General features: G+C 35.5%; 8 protein-coding genes across 8 annotated transcripts; 5 read left to right on the forward strand and 3 right to left on the reverse strand.

The window, feature by feature from the left end:
* Positions 1 to 52: 52 nt before the first annotated feature.
* Positions 53 to 4,918, reverse strand: C5L36_0B04650 (uncharacterized protein; the record flags this gene model as incomplete). Its single annotated transcript, XM_029464832.1, has 1 exon — positions 53 to 4,918. The coding sequence occupies one exon, from the start codon at positions 4,916 to 4,918 to the stop codon at positions 53 to 55; it is 4,866 nt and encodes a 1,621-aa protein (XP_029320691.1).
* Positions 4,919 to 5,287: 369 nt separating this feature from the next.
* Positions 5,288 to 6,872, reverse strand: C5L36_0B04660 (uncharacterized protein; the record flags this gene model as incomplete). Its single annotated transcript, XM_029464833.1, has 2 exons — positions 5,288 to 6,703; positions 6,816 to 6,872. The coding sequence occupies 2 exons, from the start codon at positions 6,870 to 6,872 to the stop codon at positions 5,288 to 5,290; spliced, it is 1,473 nt and encodes a 490-aa protein (XP_029320692.1).
* A 1,303-nt stretch (positions 6,873 to 8,175) lies between these two features.
* C5L36_0B04670 (uncharacterized protein) lies at positions 8,176 to 10,602 on the forward strand (the record flags this gene model as incomplete). Its single annotated transcript, XM_029464834.1, has 1 exon — positions 8,176 to 10,602. One exon carries the CDS (start codon positions 8,176 to 8,178, stop codon positions 10,600 to 10,602), a length of 2,427 nt encoding a protein of 808 aa, XP_029320693.1.
* Positions 10,603 to 10,857: 255 nt separating this feature from the next.
* C5L36_0B04680 (uncharacterized protein) lies at positions 10,858 to 11,475 on the forward strand (the record flags this gene model as incomplete). Its single annotated transcript, XM_029464835.1, has 1 exon — positions 10,858 to 11,475. One exon carries the CDS (start codon positions 10,858 to 10,860, stop codon positions 11,473 to 11,475), a length of 618 nt encoding a protein of 205 aa, XP_029320694.1.
* Positions 11,476 to 12,324: 849 nt separating this feature from the next.
* On the forward strand, positions 12,325 to 13,251 carry C5L36_0B04690 (uncharacterized protein; the record flags this gene model as incomplete). The annotated part of the gene is made up of 1 exon (XM_029464836.1): positions 12,325 to 13,251. The coding sequence occupies one exon, from the start codon at positions 12,325 to 12,327 to the stop codon at positions 13,249 to 13,251; it is 927 nt and encodes a 308-aa protein (XP_029320695.1).
* A 141-nt stretch (positions 13,252 to 13,392) lies between these two features.
* Positions 13,393 to 14,712, reverse strand: C5L36_0B04700 (uncharacterized protein; the record flags this gene model as incomplete). Its single annotated transcript, XM_029464837.1, has 1 exon — positions 13,393 to 14,712. One exon carries the CDS (start codon positions 14,710 to 14,712, stop codon positions 13,393 to 13,395), a length of 1,320 nt encoding a protein of 439 aa, XP_029320696.1.
* A 426-nt stretch (positions 14,713 to 15,138) lies between these two features.
* C5L36_0B04710 (uncharacterized protein) lies at positions 15,139 to 16,230 on the forward strand (the record flags this gene model as incomplete). Its single annotated transcript, XM_029464838.1, has 1 exon — positions 15,139 to 16,230. The coding sequence occupies one exon, from the start codon at positions 15,139 to 15,141 to the stop codon at positions 16,228 to 16,230; it is 1,092 nt and encodes a 363-aa protein (XP_029320697.1).
* A 219-nt stretch (positions 16,231 to 16,449) lies between these two features.
* Positions 16,450 to 18,057, forward strand: C5L36_0B04720 (uncharacterized protein; the record flags this gene model as incomplete). The annotated part of the gene is made up of 1 exon (XM_029464839.1): positions 16,450 to 18,057. The coding sequence occupies one exon, from the start codon at positions 16,450 to 16,452 to the stop codon at positions 18,055 to 18,057; it is 1,608 nt and encodes a 535-aa protein (XP_029320698.1).
* Between the last annotated feature and the right edge of the window lie 214 nt (positions 18,058 to 18,271).

The raw sequence follows: 18,271 nt of genomic DNA on the forward strand, positions 1-18,271 counted from the left end.
TACATAAACGCCTAAAGCAGTAAGATATATAAACATATATACACAAATTCATTTACATGCTCTGCAGTTTCAAAGGTAGCCCATACACAATAGGTGCTGCCCCGTTCAAATATTTCAGCTTACATACATCTCTTGATGCAGCAACACATTCAGGAAGCGTGCGGTTTTCTGCGGTTAAATCAAACATATCAAAAGAATCATAATCAACAAAAAACCCCCATTTAGTCAATACCGAAATAGTAAACATATCAATATCCTTATCTGTAACATCCCACAAATTTACCAAAAGCATAGGGCAACCTCCGTTGATGTAATTGTAGGCAGTTCCATAAGGTTGGACATAACCATCGCCTTTCATGGTGCCTGATGAACACCCTAGTAACAATGATGGTGGAATGGTATCTCTGGATTTGATATTTTTCGATCTTACATATTGCTCCCCACCACCATGCCCTGCATATATAAATAGGTTGGCTTCATTAAAGCAATTCAATATCTGCATTTCTTCAGGTGGTTCACCTACCACACCATCCCAACCGTCTAAGTGTTTAAACTTAGGAGCAAGAGTTTTTTCGGTTCTTTTCAAATCCCCACCAGGATTAATGACGTAAAACCCTTTACACGCATCAATACCGCTATCAATGTAATTTTTATATTTGATCAAATAATCTTGTAACTGAATCAAGGATGGCATTCTTGAAACTGATTTTTTCCTCAATGAGGGAATCGACTCCCATGGTATATTGACACACCTTGAACCAAGAACCAAAACAACGTGCTTAACATCATCTTCATTGGAAAGAACGTTATTTTGCTTTATAGAGTCGATCTTTCTTACAAGATGCTTTCCAAGATCAATAAGTTCGTTTTTCCCTAAGTCAAAACGGGGGTATATGTGCATGATAATAAAATATAGTAAATCTGCAACTTTTTGAGCATTTACCTTATTGATCTTTAAAAATAGTCGGTAAATTCCGTCATGTACGTTTTCCAGTTGACAAGGATCGAGTTTGATGTTCTTTTTTGTTAAATATTCGGAAAGTAAAGTTTTTACTTCACCTTTAATGGCCCTAAAGTCATGTTCATTAACATGGATAGCTTGAAAAATCGAATTGAATCCACCAAACCATTCTGAATCTATTATTGAGAGAGTGTCCTCTAGCTGTTGATCTAATAATTTCCTGGAATTCCACCATTCTATCTTCTCATCATGAGTCTTCACCTTACTAGTCACATCAGTCATTGTAGTATTATCACTTTTTATAATAATTTGCCGCAATTTTTCAGCAACGTTACCAAAGGAATTATCAGTCCCCACTAAGTCTAAACATATGTTAATAAAAAGCGGATTTTCGAACCTTGGGTCGAACCTTATAATCATTAAGCTATTTGTAGGTAACACATAGTCAATAGAAATGGCAACCCAATCCTTGGGCATGAGTGATTTTAGGTTTATCTTCTTCATTTGTGTAAAACCAAAATCAGAAAGGGTGCTAATTTCGGGTAGAAAACATTTAGTTTTGTTGGTGAGCTTTGAAAATTGTTTGTCCCATCTCAATGAGATTGATTTAAAGTGGTCGTTTATATTAATAATTTGGGTTAGCTCTTCATCAACCTTTGAGCAGTTATCATTTTTTAGCAGTGCAAGAAAGCTACTAAAAGCCATATCTAGAGTGTATTTTGTCACTTCTGTTGAATGGTTCGAAGAGCACTCCTTGAAGTTTTCAATTAAACCTTTGTTACACAGTTTCAATTTTGTGGTCATTGGATTAAATGTTGTCTTGATTATAATTTCATTAAGCATAGGGTAGCAGGAAGAGGCATAAAATGTATTTACTTTAAACTCCTTCATGTAGTTATGATAATCAACAATCTCTCTCACCATGGGATCAAATTCGTACTTATAATCATCTAAGTCTCCATCGTGTGGATATTCGTACCTTCTTTTTAAAGCTGTAATCCAAGCTTTGATGACTTCGGAATGTTGATGATCTACGTTGCTTGTGTTAAAATAATTGAACATAAAGTTGTCTAGCTTCTTCGATATAGCCTTGACATTCTCTGTATCGTTTGTTCTACGTGCAAGGTTTTCCGAAACCGCCAATGCATATATTGTAACACAGAGGTTACAGTCTGAAAAAATTGATTTCTCATATCGGCTTGCTAACGAGTAGTACTTTTTAGCATCCTCAAACGCATTTTTGAATAGACTGAATTCAGTTAATACCAGATTGTAGCTGTATTGCAAGTTGATAGAAGGCTGTAGTTTGATGAAAATGTCTAATTCACGCAAGTAACTATCAAATTCTTTTCCCAGTCCTAAAGTCGAGTACCTTCTAAGTAGTGAATTGTAACATTGTAGCATTTCAGACGAAAATTTCATTTTTAGGATTGACTTAAAATTTGTATTAAGAGGAGGGACATCAGGTCCAGCCAGAAGGAAATTTTTAAATAGAGATTGTAATATCGCAACGGCTCTATTTATATTAACCACAGCATTCAAATGATCAATTTTATTACTTAGTCCAACTAATTTGCAAAACTTTGCATACATAAGCAAGAGATGTATTGCCTTGTATTTATCTGTCTGCTTTTGAATTTTAAAGACTGGGTTCTGGGAAAGTTCTAGATATATGGCATTAATGACATCATTTGTTAGTTTATCATCCCTTCTAATCTTAACTTCCAGTATACTTAGACATAAGTCTAATGAGTTGTAACTTGATAGGCCAATAACTTCCAATTGTGGTATATCCATTTTGGCAGAAAACTCACCCTTAATATGTGCATCTATTAAATACATTTGTAGTAGCTTTTTTTGATCAGGGTCAAGAGAATTTCTTCGTTTTTTAAGGTATATATTGATTATCATTTTTGAATATTTATAGATCTCATTGTAATTCAGTGCCTCATAAAGCGTTTGAAGAACAGTAAATTCATAGTCAGAAAAGCATGTATCTGTTTGTAAAACCCACCTTGAAAGTAGGTGATAACTTTTCAACACAATTTCAGAAGCGTCAATTGAATTAGAAAATGTTTGAAGTATGTATAAATGTGAAATGACTAAATCTTGATACTCAAACACAGCAGAGTCTTCACTGAAAGCTAATGTTGTACTCTTGAAGCTGATAGGGAAATGCACGATAGTAGAGACATGAGATAAAAAATAAAGGAACAAACCAGTGTCACGTAAATTTTCTTTCAGTAAGAGGACTATAGAACTTATAAAACCTTCCTTCATAGGTGCATTTGAATCCTCAACTAGCTCTATCACGTTCAAGTAAATTGAAACTGAAAGTATGTCTTTGCTTGTATATTGCAAAATTTGTGTTAGTAAAGCATTATCATGAATAAGACACTGAGTAACAATTTTCAAGCAAGAGTCATACTCTTTTTTTAATAACAAGTTGCAAGTTAGAAGCTTTGATATTCTACTTAGCCTGTTCTTGATGTACATCAGCTGTATCAATAAGGCAGTCTTTGCATCATTAGTTGTTAGTGTCAAGTTACTAGCTGTAGTGATCCTTTTAGTAGAGAGCTTTGATTCTGCAGATCCAGCTAGGTGCATGTCTGTATAAACAAATAATTCCCAGAATGTCAATGCTAGTTCAGAGTTTTGTTTCAACAAGTTATTTCCAAAGTTGTAGAATAATCGTAGGAAGTTAATAACCCTTTTAGTATCATTAAGGGCCACCACTGAGTGAGCCATCCTCTTTAAATTCAACTGAATAAATGAAAAGTTAGATTCAGTACATTTCATATTCTTAAACTTCAACGTAACAATGTCAAAAAGTTTTAATATATACTTTGAGTAACTTATATTATTTGCAACAAAGACAATTAGTTTTGATAAAGAAGTATACACCGACACATTGGTGAAGTCAATGTTATTAATTGTATGCTCCAAAGTGCTGATAAAGGATTTGCTCGAGAGTAACTCCGACGCGGGACGTTCGGTCACGGTAGATAATAGACCTTCTGATATGTTCATATTCTCAAAGGAGTGCAAAATGTCCGTAGAATTTTTCTTGTCAACAAATGTTAGGGTACTCCAAGGTATGTTCATATGCTGTTTATCTTCTTCAAGGGAGAATTTAGCTATCAGCTGTTTTAGGTCATTTATTGTTATGCCTCGTTGCTGACACATTTTACACAAATGAAAAAACTCCTTTGCCGTAAAGCGATAAACTAGCCCGCTTGATTTATCAAACATTTTACTGCCATCTTTTGCAAGCTTGTGAAGAAGCTGGGGCTTGAATTCCGAAGATAATATACTGTAAATAGTAGCAATCACTAAAAATGTGAGCCTATAGACAGTTTTGGTAACAACCGACAACTTTATGAAAACCATAGCCAGCAAGTCGTAGATGAAGACGTTTGATTTTTCTTTTAGTAGTAGTAGGTAGATCTCAGATTCATGATTATAACTGTTCACGATATCCTTAGTATACATTTGAATTTCATCGTTTTTTTGTACAAGAAGTTGTAACAAATTGGTTTTCAGGCGTATAAAAGTAGGAACATCATTAATTTTAGTGCTTGTAGCAGTGTATCTGATTATTTCCTCAACGGTGAGTATGCCTGGCTGAATACTTTGTAGGCGTAGAAACATCTGGAAAGTAATGCAAAAAAATTTCAGTTTACAATCAATTTGAAAATTGTAATTTGCAATCAAATAGTCTAGTATTTGTAAGTTTAAATCCAGTGTTTCATTGTTCTTCTTAAATTCACTATCAGTATTACATTCTTCCATAATGGTATTGTACTGTTCAATTATTTCATTGCTTACTTGACCCGTTTGATGTATTATATCAATTATTATGATGGCAAGGGAGTCTTCCAAGTTGTCTGAATGATTTGACGACTTTATTTTTTCCACTAAAGTGCCAAATTTAGTTAACGCAACATCGCTGCACATATTTAGTATATAGCAAAGTTGGTGCTGCCAGAAGGAATCAAACGTAGAAGCCTGTGGGTGTTAAAGGATGATTCGTAGGAAAGGAAAGCGTGTATTATTTAAGAAGAACATGAATTTTTGTTTACATTTCCGCCTAATTAGGAAAACAATAAATATACGAGTTTTTAGAAAATGTTGCTAGTACGAAGTATTATATCTTTGAACTAGACAAAAACAGTTTTAGATTCCAGTCATCGGTGTATCTATTAGAGGCTTTTACGAAGGAACAGACCTATAGGTAACAAAAACGAATGGTTTGAAGATGATGTTAAAGTCAGCTTATTTTATATATACTTAAAAAGGGAATATAATACACGGAAAACAAGGAGTTTATAAATCTCCTGGCACTGGGTACTTAGAAACAAACTTAACAACTTCTTCATCGAGAGACTTGACTTGAGGGTCCTCAGACGCTAGTTTCTTGAAGTTGTTTAACTTTTCTTTTGGACTAGAACCTTGCTCCTTGGACTTAAGGTCAATAGCAATTTTAACAGCTTTATCCATAAAATCAGCAACAAGTTTGAACTCCTCACCCAAGAAACCTCTTGTGGTCATTGCTGGTGTACCAACTCTTAAACCAGATGGAAAAAGAGCTGATTTATCACCTGGGACAGTGTTCTTGTTCGCAGCAATATTAACCCTTTCAAGGACAGCTTCAACTCTTGCACCATCAATACCTTTGGATCTTAAATCTACCAAGATTAAATGGGTATCTGTACCACCAGACACTAAATCAAAGCCCTTAGTCTTCAAAGCATCGGCAAAAATAGAGGCATTCTTGACAATATCTGCTTGATATTGCTTGTACTCAGGGGTTTGAGCTTGTTTCAATGCAACTGATAAGGCTGAGATTGTGTGATTGTGTGGACCACCTTGATGTGCTGGAAAAACAGAGAAGTTAATCTTTTTTTCCAATTCGTATGGAATTTGCTTACCCTTTTTCGTCACTTTTCTGATTCCCTTTCTGAAGAAGATCATGGCACCCCTTGGTCCTCTTAAAGATTTATGAGTAGTGGTTGTGACTATATCAGAGTATGGGAATGGAGAGTCGGTGACGCCAGCGGAAACTAAACCAGAGATGTGTGCCATATCAGATAACAAGTAAGCACCAACTTTGTCAGAAATTTCTTTCATTCTCTTGTAGTCAATGATTCTAGAGTAAGCAGAAGCACCAGCAACAATAACTTTAGGTCTGAATAAAAGTGCATTTTTCTCTAAAGTGTCATAATCGATCAACCCAGTGCTTTCATCTAACCTGTAAGGCATGGTTTGGAAATATTTCGAGATGTAAGAAATCTTAGTAGTTGGAGTTTGATAACCATGTGACAAATGGCCACCATGTGGAAGGTCAAGACCCATAATTCTGTCACCAACTTCCAAAATGGCAGAATAAGCGTACAAGTTGGCTGGAGCACCAGATAGGGACTGAACGTTAACGCCCCACTCTTCTGGATTTAAATTGAAGGCTTCCAAGGCTCTCTTTTGACAAAGAGATTCAGCCATATCGATGAACTCATTACCACCGTAATATCTTTCGCCAGGATAACCTTCGGAATACTTATTTTGCATCTCAGAACCCAGTAGATCCATGACAGCCTTAGAGGTAAAGTTTTCAGAAGGAATCAAAGTAATGGAGTTCTTCTGTCTAGCCTTTTCCAATTGTAGGATTTCATACATTTCAGGGTCGACATCTTTGACACCTTTAGAAATTAGAGCTTGTGAGGAAGGTGTTAAAGCATAGGAACGCTATAAAACAGGGAATATTGTTTTTTGCAGGTATAATGTTAGTACTATACTTTTCACAAGAAATATTGAAAATTGGGAATCAAGGGCTCTTTGCCTTTAATGAGCAACATACCTTGAAAGAAGAAGAGAAAGATCTTTTGACAGTATTAACGGAGAGCTTGGAAAACATTGTTGAGAGGTTGATCTTGTTGGTTGTAGTCAAACGAAGGCTATACAGATCACCGACTTTGAGGGGTGTAAATTATTGGAATAACTATATAATCTCATAAATTATGGAAAGAGTCATAAATTTTTGGAGTTTCATTGAATTTATTCCACACTGTATAATTAAGATTACAATTTTTTATTTTTTTGGGTATCTCGGGCCTAAAAAATGACTGCACCTATTTAAAATGGTATATATCTGGACAGTGAAACCACAGGTTGGGGTTTTATTGCATACTGTGTGGCATGCACTAGATGCCGTTTTGAAGGTAAGACTCCTAACATCACCCATTATGTTCACTTCACCTTTCCTTTCTCTCTAATCCTATAGAAAAGGTGCTGCACTTTAATTTCAAATCAAATCGACGCGTCGACGTCTCATAACCTCACAATTTATCTTTAAACGGCCCTCCAAATACTTGACGTAAGGCTTGTCTTTAATTCAGTCCTGCATCTGATGTTGCATTTTGTTCTGAAGACTACACAACAAAATAAATGGCTATAAAGAGCTTAGATCCTTCATTGTACCTTGGGAGTCAATATCATGAGTCGTGTGTCGACATGTCTCGCAAATACAGGAAATGCCTTGTCAATAGCCCCAGTATCTACGAAAACAATGACCATAATGTGATTCTACAAGTTGAAGGGCAGAATAATCAAAAAGAAGGATTGGATAGGAATCATAGCGTTCAGTATAAAGAGATACAACAGAGAAACGTTGAGAGTAATGTTGCTTCTAATGTTCCAATCAATTGTTCCAAAGTATATAATACGACCATCCGCAAACGAAACATTCATGAACTTGATGTTGGCCCTCAATACACGGCCAGTATCGAAAGGAAAAGACTAGATAACGAGGATTCATTTCTAAGGAATGTAGACAACAGACGAAATTACCAGCTTTCTAAAGAATCTGAGTCCCACCATAATTACCTGTTGCATACTCTCGATCAATCAGAGGATGATACTGATTACGATGCAGATTATGAGAAGGATGAAGATAGAGTAAGTTTTCAGAATAGATTAATTGTCCCTTGCAATGATGCAATACTGCAGGAGTTGGCCGAAATTGAAGAATTTGAAAGAATGCAAGAAATGGAGTTGGAGGAATGTTTGAACGGATTAAATTTGGGATAGAATATAGAAACATGATAAACAAATCATTACAGAAAGCAAACATTACTTACTTTATACCTTATTTGTAAACTCCTTGATAATCGCTGTGGCCACAGTTTTATTTGATTGTATATTTTTTTAAGCAGAAGTGTATGTGCGTTAATCAACAGTCAGATCTCTTGGGAGAAGATAAAAAAAAAATCCTCATGAAATCCAGGCTTTCCATTCAAAATGATAATAAGTTATCTATTGTTTGTAAAAATCACAAGACAGAAAGGACGCTATTCATCATGTCAGACTGGGATGAGGATATGTATGATGAAAGCGAAGAGGAGGTTCTATCATTTGAAGATGAAGATGAAAGTTATGGAAGTGGAAACGTAGAACGGAGCTCACCTCCTCTGAATTCGGAAGCTTTGTATTTCAAGGCAAAAAACTTAAAGGAGGAAGAAAATTATGAGGAAGCATTATGTGTGTTTGATGATCTTATACAAAACTCAGAATCTTCAGAAGAATATATATTCAAGTCAATCAAACAGAAGATAAAGATTTACGAACATCAACGATGTTTTGAAACTATCTGCCCAATGCTTAAAAAGCTACTTTTATTCAAGGAAAGAGTAGATAGTTCTTACTTCAGTTCTTCATTACTTAAAATACTGACAAGGCTAGAGAGGAGTAACATTGGTATAGAGGCCAAATTATCAATCCTTCAAGTTTTTGATAACTATATTTCTACACTCAAAATGACTCAAATGGACTTTTCAACACGCAAGCTAAAATACAAGGTAGTATTAGCATTGGCCAATCAGAAACTAGTTGAAAATGACTATACTAAAGCTGTCCAAATATTGTCAGGCTTGGAAAATGATATTGAGTTAGAAGATGAGACAATAAAAAACAGTTTTTTTCTGGATATCATAGCAGGAAAACTTCTTGTACTTTTGGGTAATTCTGCACCAATTAAAGAACTAAAAACATATGCAAACAAAGCTACTTTATTAATCTCTGGTATTCCGCAAACTCGAGTGTTGGGTATTATCAATGAAGCTTCTGGTGTTGTTGCAATGTACTCAGAAGACTATATAAACGCCAACAAATACTTTCAGGACGCATTCAGGCATTATAACGATTCGGGAGATACCAGAAGAGTGAATATTTTAGTCAAATTTGTAATTAGCTCAATATTATCCAAGTCTGAAGTTAACCCGTTTCAATCCAGTGACATCCAAGGGTTTTTGAAGTTAGGATCAATCAAATTGCTCATGAATATGAGAAATGCAATACAAGAAAATAACGTGTCCAAGTACAATGTTATAATAGAATCAACAGATTTTAGTACCTCTTTCTTGGGCCAGAAATTTTTGTCAGACTTTATTCCTGTTATAACACATATGGTTTATTCGCAATTCGTAATTTCTCAAATTGCCCTATTTGAGAGAGTTTCATTTGATTATTTTATTGAGAAAATGAATATAAAATTATCTGAATTTAAGAAACTAGTATTGGAGCTATTCAATGTGGGACTCATTTCAAAGATCAAAATTGATTTTAGACATGGTATTATAAGAAAAACAGATTGCACATTCTTGCATGAAAAAAGTGTTAACCCGGTGAGTTATATTAGGAATTGTTTTGCCTATTATAATCTATGTGATAGTGCAACTCACATGGATTTGGAGCGGGAGATGGATAATCTAGCACGCAACCAAAACAAAGAAATTGGAGATATTGAAATAACTGAAAAACGTGCTCTGAATGGATGCAGCAATAGTGATTTTGATGTCTCTTCTAAACGCAAATTTTTTGAAACATTTACCACCAAATATAATGTGAAAATCCAACCGACTAATACAGAGGATTTGGAAATGTCAAAGTTTGATCTCTTTTATAACAACATTAATCTAAGAGTATTAGCAAAAGAGCTGTTCAAAAATCATACCGTGGGCCTTGGCCTCTTTGATGACACTGAAATTAGAAATAAGCTTATTAAACAAATTGAATTATACTTGAGACTGCTCTCAAGTTCAGCACCACTACCAATCACCGATGACCTTTCATTTGTTAATCGAGTTAAGGACGATAAAAGGTCCTCGGAATTCAAGAAATTATTTAGTAATGATAAGGAAATTAATGTTTTTACACAGTACGATCCAAACATACCTGAGGTAACTCAAGAAACATCAATGAATCCATTAGAGCCACCTGAAAACTTTGATTTAATAAGGGATCCGGATGTTTCGCTTTCCCGCAACGAGAAGTTATTGGAAAGACTAAAAACAATAGCTAAAACTACAGAAATTATAACAGAAAAAAATGCTATCACTCTTTTAAATTCTGGCAATGTAAATGGTGCAGCTGATGATTATGAATTGTCTCCTCGTAAACAGCTTGATCGTGGCGGCTCTTACACCCGTTTGAATCCTTGTGAAATTTTTAGCTCAGTAGATAGTCCTTTTAAGGCAACAGAAGACCAATATGACTACAACTATGCTTATGAAGACAATATTAACAACAAAAATGGTAAAGAGGACTACAATGATAATGACGACGACAACTTATCCTTCAATGAATACTAAGGAATGAGAATGGTTTGTTAATGGAATCCCCATTTAACGTCATCCAGACGAGCCTCTTCCTAGCTGTCTAAACATGCTCGCGAGTTTGAATTCTGCGTTTGGAAATTTTTTACTGTTTTACTTTGCATATCAGGGAAAATTTTTATGAATTTTTTCATACAAGGATAAGCTAAAGAATTTTCGAAATGTTTCAAGGATACTGTCGACAACAACGCTCGTAGGTCCTTTCAAGTGTTTAAATAGATCCAATTCAGTATGTCCATAAACAAGCAGACAAAGGCGTACAAGAGGAAGGCTACCATGAATGGAAAGCGTGAAGTTCAACCTGAAATTAGAGGTGACTCTCAGGCTAGGAACCAACTAGCAAATCAACCTAATTTAACTCCTAAAAAGGAAAAGAAAACTCTCAAAGGTAAATCATTGAAGAAGCACCTTCGTGCTGCAGAACTATATGGTAAAAAAAAGCAACCACGTACATACACCGAAAAAGAGCTGGATATTCCGAAACTAAACAAAGCCATCAATCCAGGTAATATTGTTAAAAAGGGTAAAAAGGGGAAAAAGTTTATATCTGATACCGATAGCATAACTCTACAGAGAATAGTGAAACAAGTTAACGACGAAAGAGATTTAGTGAACGAAAGTAAATTGGAGAAGAGTAGACGTCTAGAAGAAATACGGGAACTCAGAAGAAAGGAAATGGAGATGAGAGAGGAAGAAAAGAAGGAAAAACTAGAGAGTGCCAAATCGTCGATCAAGGAAAAGGCAAGTTTAGCAAGATCCGCAAGACGTAAAAGTGCCAAGGATGCCAAGAAGGAAATCAATAAACAAGCCACTTCTGTTGTTAAGAAAAAGAGTGTGTCCTTTGCCTAGTTTATTATTTAATTTCAGTAAACTCTCTCTATTTGTATATTTTAAAATACCACGTATCTGGTGTATAGATTTCAAAACCTGATTGCATGCATTATCAATTTGCGGACTGTTATTGTATTTTTTTCCTATTCACATCCAGACATTTTGACTCATGATATATAACGAAACAACTGAAGACGGTTCTTTATCGATGTTCTCAAGTAATGTAAAAAAAAAGTGATAGGTCAATCTCATTCTTTGATATTACAAAAAAAGAGAAGATTACTATTTAATGCCTTCTCATGTCTTGCGTATACTTTTGCTGAAAGATCACTGAGTTTTTAGGATTTTTCCATCGATCTTTTTGAAGAAGTACAAAACAGTATGGATAACTTGCAAGGGGTGAGTTTATGAATACAATGGTGGAGCATTTACAAAACTATTTAAAAGTGGTACGAAAAAAAAAAAACAAAAAAAAAAAAACTGATATAATTTTAAAAGAGAACTTAGCAGGTTTTGTGTTTTAGTACTGCATCGCAGTGCAAAACAAAAAACAACCTTCATTGTAGGAAAACCAATCTGAATGAAGAGATATTCCCAAGGTTCTGGAAACGTAAAACTTCAAGTAGGATGGAAATGGAAGCCAAAATAAAATGTGATAACATTAAAAATACGGAGGCTCAACCGATAAAGGCAGTCAAATGAACTCAAACTTTTGGGTGAGAGCAAGGTCAAGAAAAATTACCCGGTGTCAACTCAAATCCGCACTGGCTGCTTATTCCCTGTAGTAAGTAGATTAGACACAGTACCTAACGATAACAGACTCATTGCAAGGTTTATCATCAACCGATCGTACAAACAGAACCAGGTATGAAATTGAGCTCCCAAAATATTAAGTCTATTGCTTTTTCAGCTCTTGTAGGAATTGCGTCTGCCCTTTCATTTGAAAATACAGCACCTTTGCTAATCTCCAATGCTGCATTCTATGACACCGTCAAGTTCAAATCTATGGATTCGATAGCTAATGTGAAGGATCTTTTATCGACATTAAGTGACGAGTTTTGTTTCAAGCACCCTAATGAACGCCTTTTTTACCTAAGGGTTCCTGGTTTAGGTGCTGGTGAAATACCATCCGAACTAATCAATATTGCTAATGTTGCAACAGAACATGTTGTTTATGATATACCTTCAAGCGAGTTATTCATAGGTAAATCATGTTCACAAGTACAAATTTTGAACATGAAAGATATTGATGGCTCCTACAATCTTGATGAACACACCAATGTAGCTGTAATTGATTTCGTCAATGCTGCTGAACTATATAAAACGATTGATCAACTTACAGCCCAATTCACCGTGGAAAATGTTATTATTCAAGGATTACCATCATTTGAAACACCAGGAAATAGCTGGTTTGATAAATCACAACAACAGTTGCAGAACTTACTGAAATCCAATTCCAAGAAAAGAGAAGAGTTAGATTATGGTAGAATAGAACAAGAGCTCAATGAAACTTTTGAAGAAGTTAATGAATTGCTAAATGATGAGCTCGTAGAAATATATGAAAAAACAAATATTGAATCTAAATCCACACTTTCCCACTCCAATAAAAAGATTGTTATTGGTGGTTCTCTATTTGACAAGTATAGTTTCTTTACCAACGGTATTTGGATGTGTACGATTGTCTTTTTATTTCTTACATGGCTATTGAGTATGGCGTTGAGTTGGCTAAGCAGCTTGCAAGTCAGTTATGGTGCCTTTGATAAACCATTTGATTTTGAAAAGAAAATGCAATAAATAAAACCAGGTTTATCGTAAGTCCAACATCCACTGAAGTTAAAGATTATAATCATTCATATAAGCAAATATATATCAGATCTACGTAAGGTACGAACATGAAAATAATCACTAATAAGGTACTTTAAAAGAATATAATTATTAGTAAATGTAGGGTATGATTTTATATTGAACTTGTTTTTCGTACTCATCCCAGTATTTACCATACTTGCTTCTACATTTTTCCTCATCTCTAGCCTGTCTATGGAACAATAGGGCCGAAAAATAAATAACGTAGAAGTAAGTTAGAATTGTATTAAAACCAGTAGGCAGGCACCAACTCAAGGCAATTAACATATCACCAAAATAGTTGATATGTTGAGAAATCCCCCACCATCCTTCGATAAGTAGTTTTGTACCTCTATCGGTTTGTATGGATTTCAGGTGCGGTAATTTGTTTTGCCTAAAATTATTTTTTTGGTTATTTGATGCTTTAAAGACATAGAATCCAAGTGCCATGATTGATAAAATGATTATGCAACTCAAAGCAGATAAATTGATTATATTTAGAGTGAGATATCTTGCTTGCAGACAATAGCAGAACGGAACCCAACATAAATCACCAAATGCGAGCATAAATCCAAACCCATCTGTTGTAATGTCAATCATTGTTAGGCATCCTTCTTCGTTCAATACGCCATCGATAATGTAGATAAATTGTAATGCATTGATTAAAAACATCGAATTAGTAACGTAACCTAGCTTCTGGTACTGTCTTTGCATACACGAAACATTTAGTAAAAGCCATAACAAAAGGCCGGGCCTTAGCTCACAAAACAACTTGATGTCCCATTCACCAATTCTTGGGTTTAATTCTCTACCCATAAACCAATCACCAATGAAGTTTTGGGAATTGCCATTAACACTTAGTATTCTTTCCTTGGTGCCTTTTCCGTTTTTATTTCTGAGCGGAATAAATGAGGCAAAATAAACAAAAAAGCTCAGGAGTATGGAAAACTCCCATGAAGTAGCCATCATACCTAAAAAGTTATCGTATAGGAAATCCAATTCAAACAAGTTGAAGCCGTACAAATAAAACCGTGATATGAAAAGAACAAGCAAAAACCCTACCAATTGTAAGCCGTTAATGTTGTATTTCAGTCTTGTGCCATCTCTTAATTCAATCCCATACTTAGTTGTACCAGGAATGTACACATCTAAAATGGCCAATGAAAAAAACCATGCAAGATAGTAAGCCCAACATTTGGAATTAAAGAAGACATTTTGCCAATTTCGTAGTATTTGGTTACAAAAAACACCCTTTATAGCATCAGCATCAAGTTGGAAACCTTGCATGACATAATTTTCATTACATGCTAAATATAAGAATAATGTGATTAATGGTAAGAATACTATGAGAATAGATGCCCCTATTGCCCCACCAAACTCCTTCTCCTTAGTAGTTGGATTGAGTGTTGACATACTTGTTCTGGATTAGCTTCTCAGTTTGTTGATCTCAAAATGTTTCAGGCAATCTCTTATAAATAGAGCTTGGGAATTAGAAGGCTCACTTCCCGATTTATATATATATATATTTATATATATTTATTTATTCAGATTCTACACCAAAAATTGATCACAATTTAACAGAGCGCTTGGAAAACTTCTTAAACGAGAACTATACGACTCGTATATAAAAGTCTTACACGTGACGTATACGAATGAAATCATGTGATCCGCAGTAAGACCTATTTGGGAAATTGTGGCTTTTCTTGGAGTTGACGTTCCCCCTTATTTTTTTCTCATTTTCGCCTTGTTCCTAATTCGTACCGAGAGTATTGACTATTTGCTAGCATGTCTGAGAGACACGTATGGTGGAGTTGGCCATTTGGTTCTTTCTAGTGCTTGATGAAGATAGATCTTATTGTCAGAAATATCATGTCTGGCTCTATAGATTATTTGAGAGAAGCGTACATTGCGCAATTGGCCGTTAAAAGAGCAGCTTTGCTCACTTGTAAAGTCAGCGAAGAGCATCTGAAAGGGATCTCAAAGGAAGACAGTTCACCAGTTACCATTGGTGATTTCGGTGCACAAGCAATTGTCATTAATGCGATTTTGAAGAACTTCCCCCAAGATGAAGTTGTTGGTGAGGAAGACTCAACGTTGATTAAGGAGAAAAAAATTGAAAAATTGATTTTAAACGAAGTCAATTCAGTGCAATTGAAAGATTCAGCTAATAATAACTTACTGGGTCGGCTTGAATCTCCAGAAGACCTATGTGATACCATTGATAAAGGAAATTCCAAAGGAGGCAGATACGGCAGAATTTGGGCATTGGACCCAATCGATGGTACTAAAGGCTTCTTAAGAGGCGACCAATATGCTGTTTGTTTAGGTCTTATTGTTGATGGTGACGTTAAGGTTGGTGTTATTGCATGTCCCAATCTACCACACTCATTGCGTGATGCATCTTCTCCTAAGGGTGGTTTATTTACCGCAATTAAGGGTCAGGGTTCGTTTTTCCAAGATTTGTATTCCAATGTCACATTCCCACTGAATAAGTCTAATAAAATGAGTGTCCACAACGAGTACGGGTTAGATCAAACTAGGGTTCTGGAAGGTGTTGAGAAAGGTCATTCATCGCATGGACTACAGGGTATGATAAAGGAACAACTGAAAATTTCCCAGCCGTCAGTTAATTTGGATTCCCAAGCAAAATATTGTGCCCTTTCAAAGGGTGATGCTGAAATTTACCTAAGATTGCCAAAAGACCCCGATTATAGAGAAAAAATTTGGGATCATGCAGCTGGCTACTTACTTGTCAAGGAAAGTGGCGGTCTGGTTACAGACATCTTTGGAAATGATCTTGATTTCGGATATGGCAGGACCTTAAACAGTCAGGGTGTTATTGCTGCGACTAAAGCTGTTCATCCAGCAATTATATCAACTGTTAAAAACATAGTTGGTGAAAATGGCGAAAAGCTTGCCGAGTATTGTTAGTTGTTTGTAATTCTTCTTTGTCACTCCTGTACAATAACAGAGTTTTCTCTGTAAACTAGCAAAACAATTGCACATTCATTAAGCTGGAAATTTCGCAGGCTCGCTTGTTGAATTTGATTTTTCGATAAATTTCAGCGACACCGTCTCACTCTTGTTGTCCTGTGGTCCTGTTTCTCTTCACATCAGATAAAAGGGGAAAACTGCCAGCTAGTAGAAGAAATGCAGAGATTTTTACCTCAGAGGTTGAAGCAGACAGATTTTGTCTTTTTGTTTAAGGGATCTCCATTGACGGATTTTCTCTACCCGTTCAAGAAAGCTGCCAATCAATGGGTGGCTCGATATATGATAATAATCTTTGCACTTATAATTCGGTGTGCTGTTGGCTTAGGTTCATACTCGGGTGAAAAGACTCCACCAATGTATGGTGACTTTGAAGCGCAGCGTCACTGGCTTGAAATCACCACGGGGCTTCCGATAACGCAATGGTACTTTTATGATTTGCAGTATTGGGGGCTTGATTACCCACCGTTGACAGCGTATCATTCATGGCTCATGGGAAAAATAGGCAAACTTATAGACTCTTCTTGGTTTGAATTAGACACATCGAGAGGAATTGAGACCATAGACTTGAAATCGTACATGAGAATAACGGCGCTAATTTCTGAGCTAATCTTCTTTATACCCGGAGTGATTATGTATACACGTTGGATGGGGCGTAATCTTAACAAAGCACCTTCAATTGATCAAACAATTATTACAGCAGCAATATTATTTTTGCCTGATTTACAAATAATTGATCATGGCCATTTCCAATACAATTCTGTCATGCTAGGCTTGTCTTTACTGGCGCTTGTCAACTTGTTGCATAATAACCTTGGTCTTGCATCAATATTCTATACCCTTTCAATCGGGTACAAACAAATGGCCTTGTACTACGCACCTATATTTTTTTTCTACCTATTATCGTTGTGTGTTATTCCCAAATTCAATATGCTAAAATTAATTTACATCTCTGTTTCAGTAGCATCATCAGTATGTTTCCTGTTGGCACCATTTTTATACCACGGTGGACTTTCTCAAGTTAAGCAGATATTGCTCAGAATGTTCCCCTTTGGAAGAGGTATTTTTGAAGATAAAGTTGGGAACTTTTGGTGTGCAACAAACATAATAATCAAATATAAGCAAATATTCAGCACAACCCAGTTACAGAGACAGTCTCTCATATTGACTCTAATTGGTATTTCTCCATCATGCATTGCCATTTTTTTAAAGCCTGATAAAAGACTCTTATCTTGGTGTTTAGCATCTTGTTCAATGTCTTTTTATTTGTTCTCTTTTCAAGTGCATGAGAAATCCATTCTACTACCATGGATGCCTATTGCTTTGCTATTGAATGAAGTTGATAGTGATGTTATATCTATGGTTTGTTGGTTTTTCAACGTGAGCTTGTTTTCCATGACACCTCTACTTATTAGAGATGGTCTCATAATGCAATGCATTGTATTGTGTATATTGAGCAATTGGCTAATGGGAAATTTAAGTTGGGTAAGGAAATACACTAACATTTTTGTTCCATTTGTATCTAAACGTGATAACGCTATTACCGTGTTACCACATAGCTACTTCTGGAAGATTGCAATCATTGGATTTTATCTTGGCGCAGGAGTTATACTCACGTGTCAACTATTTGTTGCACCACCTCTAAACCTACCAGACTTGTGGGTCATTGGAAATGTTTTATTATCCTTTGCTTCATTTTTTTTGTTTTACCTTTGGACTTTTTACAAAATTCATGTGATTTTCAAATCAAAAGTAAAAATAGACTAAACAACATGCTCTTTTTTTTCTTATCAGCCCAGAGGACTTGATAAAAATATCTGAAATACTTTACTGCTGGGAACTCACATGCAGATCTAGCCTTGACCCTTGCTGTTAGCGTACACACTCGCAATCATGTGGAACTAAATATAAATTAATCATCCGAGAGTATTTATACTTTGTTCAATAAAACGTATGTAGATATATATATGTACAGTATCAC

This window comes from Pichia kudriavzevii, chromosome 2, assembly GCF_003054445.1.
Source record: "Pichia kudriavzevii chromosome 2, complete sequence".
Taxonomy (NCBI): domain Eukaryota; kingdom Fungi; phylum Ascomycota; class Pichiomycetes; order Pichiales; family Pichiaceae; genus Pichia; species Pichia kudriavzevii.